The following is a 10,064-nucleotide window of genomic DNA, read 5'->3' as shown; positions in this document are numbered from 1 at the left end:
CTCAGTCATGCAAGCATGATTTTGGTATCCTTGCACAATTAAAACATAATTACTGATGCATTAGCAATTCATGTAGATCGTTCTTTCGTCTCAACAGTGTACTCATAACTATTGCTACTTTACTGAGAAGATTTTTAATGGACATTTAAGTGCAAAACTATGTTTAAATATATTTGTATATGGTTAATTTTCCACCTCCACCTCTCTGAATGCAACTGTGCTGAGGAGCAATAATTTTGATTGAAATGTGCATTTGAACTGTGAAAACGTAAGTCAAGTATTTCACATTATCAGAAAAAAAATTCAGTGTAAAACATTCTTTAATCAAAGAATTAGTGAAATGCATCATGTTACAATAATGACTAACAACTCAGGTTACTGCCATCCTACTTTTTAGTAGCAGTTCTTTATACCAGTTTCAAGTAATTCCATCAAAATATAAAACGCATAGTATGGGAGATTAAACAAAGATGAATCCAGATAATCAGAGCAGGGGGCTGCGTAAACCAAGATTGTGTCTTCTAGCACTGGGACAGGAACTGGCAGTCGGGGCTGATCTGGGAGTGGCAGGCTCGAACACAATTCTGCCAAGAAGGCCTTTTGGGTTGGAGACAGTGACGTCTGAGCCTTGCGTGACAGAGTGCACATGCTCATGGTGGTGCAGGTGTGTGTGGTTGTGGTGATGTTGCTCTGGGTGCCCACTAACTGCTTTAGCCACTAATTGCTGGGCCTGCTCCTCCACAGTGGCAGCCTACAGAAAGAAGAATGAAAGAATAATGGCTTCACAATTGAACATCTACAAATATCGAAGACAAGTAAATAATAGACTTCCTCCTTTCTGGGGTTTGAACATTTGTTTTTTTTACAATTATCATATTCATGGTGGTTTAGGAGTGAGGGGCAGGGGCGAAGTCTCATCTCTTTCTTTTAAGTAGTAGCTGAGATACTTTAGCATTTTGTAAACTTTTGGAAGTTTACAAAATGCTAGGGAAAGGTTTCGAATACATTTTTTATTCAATAACTAATATTTTTGTTATGAGCATAATAATGATCAAAGAAAATACCTGTGGTTCATAGATTTCACATTTCACCTCAACAGATTCTGCTTTCTGAAAGGAGCTGGCGTCTTTTCCAACAGGGTTCATGTTTTTAAACGCCTCCTCGTGAGTCTTGTGTGAACCAGTACAGAACCCCCTGTGCTAAAAGAGAAGTTAAGAATAGTTAGTATGTGATTTTTTTTTATTAATCAATTGTCTACATTCACATATTCTTGCAAAATTAGACTGTAAGGTAAATGTGCACTACATCCAAATTTTAGAATGTTAAAACGTTTAAAGTTAGTAGCGATTTGCACATTTGTAACAGGATTATATTTGTTGCTCTGGTCATTTTGCTTTGGGTGCCTTTTTGAGTGTCATTGATCATATTATTAGACCTATTGAAGCTGTGGGCTTATGTAGGGATCAATCAAATATACTTTTTTTATTTTTACAATTTTAGTGCTCCTTTAGGAGGTCTTAATCTTTTGTTTTGGTGAAAGTCCAAAATAATTTTTTATTATTATTATTTTTGCTAAGAGCTAAACAAAAAAATAAGCTCCTCCAAGTGCAATCTTTTGAAATGCATGATGTTCAGCCAAAAACAATAAATCAGACACAGGAGGAGGGTCTTAATTTTGTCAGTCATGCCTGTGTATGGGATGCTCAATGTGCTAATGGGAGAAAAACAACTTACCATTAACAAAACTGTTTTTTGCCATATATATATTTTTTTCAGATTAGACTAAAGAAGATCAGAAGGTTTGGCATTTTAGAAGAAAAATACAAATAAATAATTCAGGTCTTATAAGAACATGCTTTTCGTAAGCCTGATATTTCTGTTTAAAATATTCTTTTTTTAAATTGATCTTACTTTTCCTGATTTCTCAAGAATATTGAAGTTTTATTGTCTGTAAGCCATAATAATACAAATTTAAAGAAATAATGTGTTACAGAGAAAGCACAACATATGTTGCGGACCCCAGGAAGAATAGTCTTCTGTGGTAGAGACTAATGGGGATCCTTAAATAAACAAATAAACAAACAAATAGAACAAAAAACAGACTACTTATCCTTCCTGTTTTATTATATCAAATAAAACAGGAAGCAGAACTTGAAGTCAAACAACCTAATGAACAGAACAAAACCAACAAAATTAAACTATTTTTAAAAAAAAACTCATGACAAAATGAAGGATGACTAAAGACTTTTCTAACTGCCACATGTCTGTCTAGGATTGTGAACAGACTGTCTGAAATTAAGATTTTGAAATTTAGCTAAATTGCGATGTTTAAATCTGTTACTCACAGCAAACTGACAGTTCATTGGTTGGCAGTGGGTCAGCTCACTGAAATCAGTTTCTTTTGAACACTCCGTTTCCAGAACAGTGAACTCTACAAAGTAAGACGGTCCAACAACCCACTGGCAAAACACACAAAAGCATAGTACATACAGAATTAAATTGGCAATCATAATATTTTTACTGACGCAATCATAAAATTAAAAAATACATTTTACAATCGTGTTATTGTTTGGCCTCCCAAAATACGTTGAATTTTGAGGTTGAAACAATATATGATGCAAAAGGTTTTAAGGGTAAGAATATTTCTCAAAGAAACTTGGCCTGGATCTGAAATAAATTTGATTTATTTGTAAATTTGGAAAGGTCCATGCACTTGTTTTTACCTGTAGGCTGGCTTTTGTAATATTCCCTAGAGCAAAGTAGTTCGCAAGATGACTTTCCTTATTAAACTTCTGCAAAGCGAGCTTGGCTGTCTCCTTGATTACTGGTTCATTCAAGTTGTCAGCCGTAGGGCAATCCGGACACACGTGCACAATAGCAGTAGCTGCAACTAAACAAGGATTAAAGGTACAAAGTCAAAGAAACATAGCAAAAGAAACCAAATGCACCACAGTGATAGGAACTCAAGTCTGGAAGGTTCATTTGATTTCTCGTCTCAGGAACACAAAACATGAATAAATTCAACACAAGAAAAAAGAAAGCTAAAAACTAAAATATTAATTACCACAGTCCTACATTGCAGATTCATTTTTTTAATCAGCGGTTGCAACATTATGGTGAGCTCACATTTCCGTTGCTACAACTGTTAATCCACAAAAGTTTTGCACACACAGGGGCATTTTGAAGAAATTCTGTCAAACTTTGTAATTTCTGTTTGACAATTGCAAGGTTTGGCAATTGAAAAGTAAATTCAGTGGGTAGAAAGGAAAAACAAACAAACAAACAAACAAACAAAAAAACAAAACAGAAATATTTCCTATTATCATTCAGAGAAGGAAGAAGAAAAGCAACCCAGAAATGACCAAAAGATGCTAAAACCCTAAAATACTGTCTGTGGGAAGACAAAATATTTTACTAAAATGATAAACTAAATAAAACAAATCAATGCTAAATATACATCTATTACTATTAATAATAAAGCAAAAAAAAAAAAAAAGGCAAAAGGCATTTTTCATGTTCTGTTCACTTACTGTACCTTGCTCTTCTAATTTATAAAAGTTTTTGGGTCAGTAGAGTGCAGGGTCTTGACAAACTTGGCCAATAAAACGGATTCTGATTCTTTTCATTCATTTTAATGCAATCAACAGAATCATGGATCATGAACGGATCACACATGTTTAGATTGTTATTTTGTTCTTTTTCTTACGATCATTTCACCCACCTTCTCGCAGGGCACAAGAGTAGCTCTCAAGTTTGACCTGAGCATCAACTTGAACAGATGCTTGACACTCTCCATACACCTGAAGGAAACAAATATATTTACACACTTACTTTGTATAAAGATGATTAAAAGGGAGACATTACAGAATTGTGCAACAGTTTTATTATTATTATTATTATTATTATTATTATTATTATTATTATTATTATTATTATTATTATTATTATTATTATTATTATTATGATATAGCACCTCAGTTTACATACACTGTAAAAAAACAAACTTGTTTATGGTAACATAAACGGGCAGCTGTGGTTGCCAGAATTTTACTGTATCTACAGTATATGGTTAAATTCTGGCAACTACAGCTGACAGTATTTTACCATAAACCAGAGATTGTTTTTTCTTTTTACAGCATATGTTTTTGTATTTAATCTTGATTAAGGCAGTTTTAGGGCTACGTAGGATCAGATCGATCAAAATAATAATAAAAAAAATCAATTAGAAATATCTGAATTTCAATTGTATTTTTAGGTATAACAACTGAAAAAAAACAATTTTTAAATAGCTGGATTGCTTTACAATCAATAACGGACAACAGAAAATAAATGGAATTTGAGGACAAATGCTAATCAGCACATTAAAAAAATCAAAACACAACAGTGTTGGATATTTTTTGTGTGTGTGTATGTGTGTGCATGCGTGTGTGTCTGTGTGAGCTGTAATTTTACTGAAGTATGACACAAAACAGTTTTGGACTTACAGGGATATCTCCAAGACCTCTGACTTCACATTGTTTCCATGGTTTTTTGCTGATGCTGTGGCACTTGGTCTCCAGCACATCAATAGTCAAGTTGTAAACTGAACCACTCTTCTCCTGGGTACAACAATAAGATGTGTATTCTACAATTAAAAAACAAAAGTGAGACAGAGAAGGACAGAGAGAAGAAAAGGGGGAGAGCAAGAGCAAGGGTTCCCAAGTTGGAAATTGAACCCAGGATGGCTTCATCAAGGACCTTCTTTATGTAGGGTGTCCGTTCTTCCTATATGCTAGTGACAATCTATTAGGAGTATGGTTAATTAAAAAATATTGCAGATTGGAAAAGCAGCCAGACTAAAAATGTGAAGAGTGCCATTACATTCTCCGAGTATACTTTCTTCTGCAATATACTTTCTTCGAGAACCCAAAATGTTGTCAAAATGCTGACAAAGTTGTACATATTAATTCTGTGCACGCATTAATATTTTCACCCAACCTGATTTGATGTGCTGGAGAGATCGTAGAGTCTGTTGAGAGTTAGGATGTATCCATCAGTCCGGTCCTGGTTGATCTGCTGCAGGACCTCTTCTGCCGTTCTCTCAACATCAGGGCTGTGACAGCCTTGTGACTCGACTTTGGCTTTCCCGTTATGGAAAAGTAATCCCAGTAACAGAACTAGAAAGGATACACTCATGTTCTTCTACACATACACAGTCTCTCTCACACAGGAGCAAACATACAATAGAAAAAAAATAAAAAAAAAAATCCTAGTTTTCACAAAGACTGTTCTGACAGACACAAGAAGGTAAATGCTTCTTGTGCCTTTCACCCCTCCCGCAATGGATGAGCAAACAGCTGATTGCATCTATTGCATGAAAGGCCAATGCCTGACTGACTGAGCGGTCATAGTTCAATGGGATATAAAGAACTTCAAGCCAGTGATTAAATAAATATGATACTCAACTCTGTCATTCAAATAATACATTACCTCCTTTAATTTTGTCACCTGATACTGATTTACAAGTGATATTCCAGTCCAACTCAAAAGTGCAAATTGTATTTTAAGTCACTTGCTCAATCGACTCACAAGGATCACATCAGGAGCAATCATTTAGAGCAGAGCTGCAATCAATCTGAGAAAAATCTTGATGTTCAGAACTAACTGACATGTCTGTTTTAAACCAGGGGATTTGAACCCAAGTTCTCAAGATCTACACGCCTGCAGGTTTTAGACTGAATAAGAATTCTTACTTTTAGGGAGATCTTGGTGTTTTTTCTTTTAATTTCTCTCAGAGGTTTGTATATATTAAAGTCTTCTTAAACTTTCTTTCTGAGGTTTATTTTCTAGGCCATGGAAATTGTACTCCAGTCCTCAAGTGCCTGTGTCCTGCAGTTTTTAGATGTGTCCATTGTTCAGCAGAGCCGGGGCAAAGTGGCAGTTCTGTTGAACATTTGTGCAGTTGTGACGGTTTCTTGAAAACAACTTTGTTGTCTTTCAGCAAATTTGATACTAATTTGATGTTTCATAAAGGTTATGATCCATTTACACCAAAACCTTTTGCTTCAGTTATGATGCAATCTACTTTTAAAATTAAAACTTTATTGTGATTGTTTTTTAACAGCTCATCACGACCTTTAACTTGAAATGACTCAATAGGTCAGTCTAGGGAAAACTTTGTTTTTCAATTTTGCAACTGAAGAGGCCCACTGATAACGACTATTTGCTTTGTCTGGAAATCTGATTGCATCAGTAAAAGTTCACAAAGACAAGGTATAAAGACTTTTTTTCAGTTTTAGCAACCTAGAGCACACAAAGGAGTAAAAGGCAATGAAAAGGCAGACAAATTAGCTAAATAGGGCTTTAGAGAGCATAATAACTATTACTTTTCCTTTTTGGGAAAAGGGAAGGCAAATTAGTTAAGAGTAAATAAATAGAAATATGGCAAAAAAAGGTGGAATGAAGATAAGAAAGGAAGGTGTTTAAACAAAAGCCAACGTGAGTTAAAAATATTAATGAGAGAAAGGGAAGATCAAGTCATACCTGTCAAATGTCATTTTATGTGTTATTGGTCGGAAAAGTAGTGATAAATGTGAAGGATGTGGAGAAAAAAAATGTAGAACGTGTATTGATGAATTGTAAAATATGAGACTGAAAGAGAGAAACTGAGAAAAAATAGAATTTAATGAATGTAAGGTAGCATCGCTTCACATTCGGTGGCAGTATTCACCTGAAAGTTGCTTGTGATTAGCCTTAACAGAAAAGGAGAAGAAGAAGAAGCAGCCTCCGATGCCTGAGTGTTATCCTTCATGATAAACCAAACCCTCTGTGTTCCTGAACTTTCCTTGCTTGTTGAACCTTTTCAGGATTGCTGTGCTCATTTGGTCACCCCATTTGAAGTATTCTGGATTCCTTTGTTCAAGACCTCATCTGTACCATAAATGTTGGAACCCATCTCTGTGTCTGGCAGTTTTTACTCTCCATCATCCTCCTGAGTACTTAACCTATCTTTCCACGATCACCGCTTTCTGTCTTGTCATCTGTCTGGCTCAAGAGTCATCTGTCATTGTCAATACACAAGGAGAAACAACACCTTCCACTCACTTGTCCCTGGTGGCTCCACCTACAACTCAAAATAAGCTTGTTTCATATTTTATCGTGCATCTCAAGTCAATTCCAATCTAACCCCTCATGTCTCAACACAGTGTTCTTGTTAGCGACTTCCAGTTCCTTCCAATACAGCCTAAGATTCATTATTAATTTTCTTGTAATAAAATCTTTAGATTTTACTTGTCTCCTCCGTGTCTGTGCATGTGGGTCAGAAGATTAGATACTAACATGACAGTTTGACATACTGTATATTTACTAGACTCTGGGTTAATCTAAAAAGGTCTGTAATACTCCATTACAACAATTTAAAAAATGCAAATGTAAACACTGCAATTCAGAGTTTAAATGTTTTCTGCACAAAACAGATTTGATCATGCTTCTTGGGGACATTGAACCAACACGAAACAGACAACAACAAACTAAGCAAACTATCTGTTCAACACTTTTTGTGAAAATTATCAGTTTTTTGAACCCTTGAGAGACACCGGATTTCTTTTTTTTATTTAAAATCTCTGACACACAGGATTAAAAAAGAAAAAAATAAAATGTCTAATGATCCTGGTTTTAGTCAGTGAGCTTAGTTCAAAAAGACATTTAGGCACAGTCAGCTATACAGTTGCCATTTTTACCAATGACCCATTTTCAGATTCTGATCTTTGTTGTTCAGATGGCACAAATTAAAAGAAGTTTATTTTTATACACTTTGTCTTTATTAAATGGTCAAATAGGTGGCATTTCACAAGTTATGTATTCAATAATGACCAGGAAAAGTAGTTGTTACAATACTTAGACAATTAGTATCTGAATTCTCTCAGAAGTTTTGCTCTATTTCAGGAGCAGTTAAGTCCCATCATGCAGCAGGCTTGAACAAGGGATCCTCTAAAAAGAGTTTGTTCACTAGACTCTTTCCTTCTGCTGGATTGGCACACTCTGCTGAGCGAGAGGTAGGGAAGGGCAGGATGGTTGGTTCAGTCTGTCCCGGAATACTTGGGTCAGGTTTGAGGGGCAGAGTGACTCCAACTTCAGGCCCAGCTGCGGGAACGTCGGGGAAGGAAGGCAGGATCATTGGTTGGTCAATGGCAGGCAGAGTCCTTATCAAGCCTTCTGGTTCGTCGTGTTGTTCGGTCTCATGCTCATGCAAGTGGTGATGGTGGTGATGTTCATGCTCATGCAGGTGAGCATGGTTATGCTCATGGTCCAAAGCATGCTCATGGTCATGGTCATGGGTGTGTGTGCCCGCAGGATGGGTGTAGTTATGGTGCTGATTGGGAAAGCCACCAGTGTGGTTTTGTGCCTTGGCATGATAGGCATGAACGTGATCATGATCGCCGTCAATTCCATGGTCATGTGAGTGGGCATGCCCATGCCTGTAGGCACTGCCTGGCTTATGATCATGGGTGTGGTGATGTTTGCTCCCATCAGGGTGTGGGACATCATGGTGAGAGTGATCCTTGGTGTGGTCATGGATGTGATCGTGTTCACTTAAACGTAAATGGCCACGCCATTGTCCACGGCCATGACCGTGTTCGTGGCTCCTGTTATGATGACCGTGTCCGCGGCCCCCGCCCTGACCACGTTCGTGGCTCCCGCCATGATGACCGTGTCCGCGGCTCCCGCCCTGACCGTGTCCGTGGCCCCCGCCCTGACCGTGTTCATGGCTCCCGCCCTGACCATGTCTATGCCCATGTCCACGTGAGTGACCTTTGCCATGCTCTTTGTCATGGTCATGGCCCTTTCCATGTTCATGTCTGTGTGTGTCATTGTGTGGGTGGTCAGTTGCATCACCCAGCAGATGTTGTACTTTTTCTCTTTCAGCAGCCTGTGGAAAGTCAAGAAAATCAAGATTTGTATCATGTGGAACATTAGAGAAACACATTTGAAGTTGGTATAAAAATGATACCAATAAAAGAGCTTATTACAGAAACTGTAGGTTACCTCTTGCTCATAGATTTCACACTCTACACTAATGTCTTCATCAGCAGCTGGGGTGTTTATGAGAGATGCCTTACAGAAGCCCTTGTGCTGAGAACAGAAGCATATTTTAAATGTAGTTTTCCACTCCATTCAGGTCACATGGTGAAAGCACATGTAAAAGGACCAATACAGATTTATGACCACATAAATTTTAAGGAAAATATTTTGATATGACTCACTGAGAATTCGCATGTCATGATAGGACACTTTTCACCTGCTGGTGGCTGTTTATACTTTCCGCAAACAGTCTCCTGAATAGTGTACTCCACATTGTAATACATGTCCATTGCCATCTGGAGACAAATGCAAGAAAAGAGAAAAGGTTTTTAAAATAGGATACAGCAGTAGAAAATATATATAATCAGGAGATTCTTACAAACTGTTCAATTGATGTAACTTGTCAAAATTTCAACTAAAGGCATCTTTTACCTTGCTTTAACTAGAACACAAAATAAGATGAGATAAATAGTATACAGTGCAATGTTTGTTTGGAATTATTTTTATTTTATTTATTTATTTTACTTACGCCGGCAGAAGCGCGTAAGATTTTGAGCAGAGCAAAATGATTGTTCAGTCCACTTTCATTGTTGAACTTCTCCAGTGATCGAGACACAGTCTTCTGGACCTGTTCGCTGCCAAAGCTGATGAAAGTTGGACAGTCGGGGCAAATCTCTGTCACCCTGGCTGCAGGAACTGAGTAAATATAAAACATCCTTTTAGTGATTGGATGTTGTAATAATGTGTTGCATTTGCTAATGCTAATCTCGCAAAGTTCTTTTTTATGAGAAATCTTAACTTTTAGCACAAATCCACACACACACAAGAATATTTAATACAATATATTTTTTTTCATACCTGGCCTAATAACACAATCGTATTTGTAGAGACGAACCACTCTGTGTGGCTTATTGATGTAGATGGCAGCCTTGCATTGCCCATACACCTGCAAAAACACAGATATAAATATATATATAAATATCTGTGTTTTTGCAGGTGTATGG

The 10,064-nt window shown here is 36.9% G+C and overlaps 2 protein-coding genes across 3 annotated transcripts in view; both read right to left on the bottom strand.

Moving 5' to 3' along the window:
- Positions 1 to 302: 302 nt before the first annotated feature.
- On the bottom strand, positions 303 to 5,356 carry si:ch211-284e20.8 (fetuin-B). The gene is made up of 7 exons (XM_007570952.2): positions 4,978 to 5,356; positions 4,485 to 4,598; positions 3,722 to 3,800; positions 2,724 to 2,890; positions 2,346 to 2,459; positions 1,065 to 1,199; positions 303 to 751 (listed from the first exon to the last, which is right to left on the bottom strand). Exons 1-7 carry the CDS (start codon positions 5,173 to 5,175, stop codon positions 485 to 487), a joined length of 1,074 nt encoding a protein of 357 aa, XP_007571014.1. The 5' UTR covers positions 5,176 to 5,356; the 3' UTR covers positions 303 to 484.
- Positions 5,357 to 7,776: 2,420 nt separating this feature from the next.
- Positions 7,777 to 10,064, bottom strand: part of fetub (fetuin B) — a 3,822-nt gene continuing 1,534 nt past the window's right edge. The window contains exons 3-8 of one of the 2 annotated variants that reach the window (XM_016681146.1): positions 9,919 to 10,006; positions 9,590 to 9,756; positions 9,243 to 9,356; positions 9,025 to 9,111; positions 8,764 to 8,908; positions 7,777 to 8,715 (exon numbers count right to left, since the gene is read on the bottom strand). In XM_016681146.1, the coding sequence (XP_016536632.1) occupies positions 7,940 to 8,715; positions 8,764 to 8,908; positions 9,025 to 9,111; positions 9,243 to 9,356; positions 9,590 to 9,756; positions 9,919 to 10,006 (1,377 nt within the window). In that variant the 3' untranslated portion in view covers positions 7,777 to 7,939. Of the gene's footprint in view, positions 8,909 to 9,024; positions 9,112 to 9,242; positions 9,357 to 9,589; positions 9,757 to 9,918; positions 10,007 to 10,064 lie in introns of both variants that reach the window. The other variant, XM_007570951.2, reaches the window with a different exon arrangement.

Source organism: Poecilia formosa, unplaced genomic scaffold (assembly GCF_000485575.1).
Source record: "Poecilia formosa unplaced genomic scaffold, Poecilia_formosa-5.1.2 Scaffold271, whole genome shotgun sequence".
In the NCBI taxonomy this organism is placed as follows: domain Eukaryota; kingdom Metazoa; phylum Chordata; class Actinopteri; order Cyprinodontiformes; family Poeciliidae; genus Poecilia; species Poecilia formosa.
This window is presented reverse-complemented; position numbering and strand designations above follow the sequence as displayed.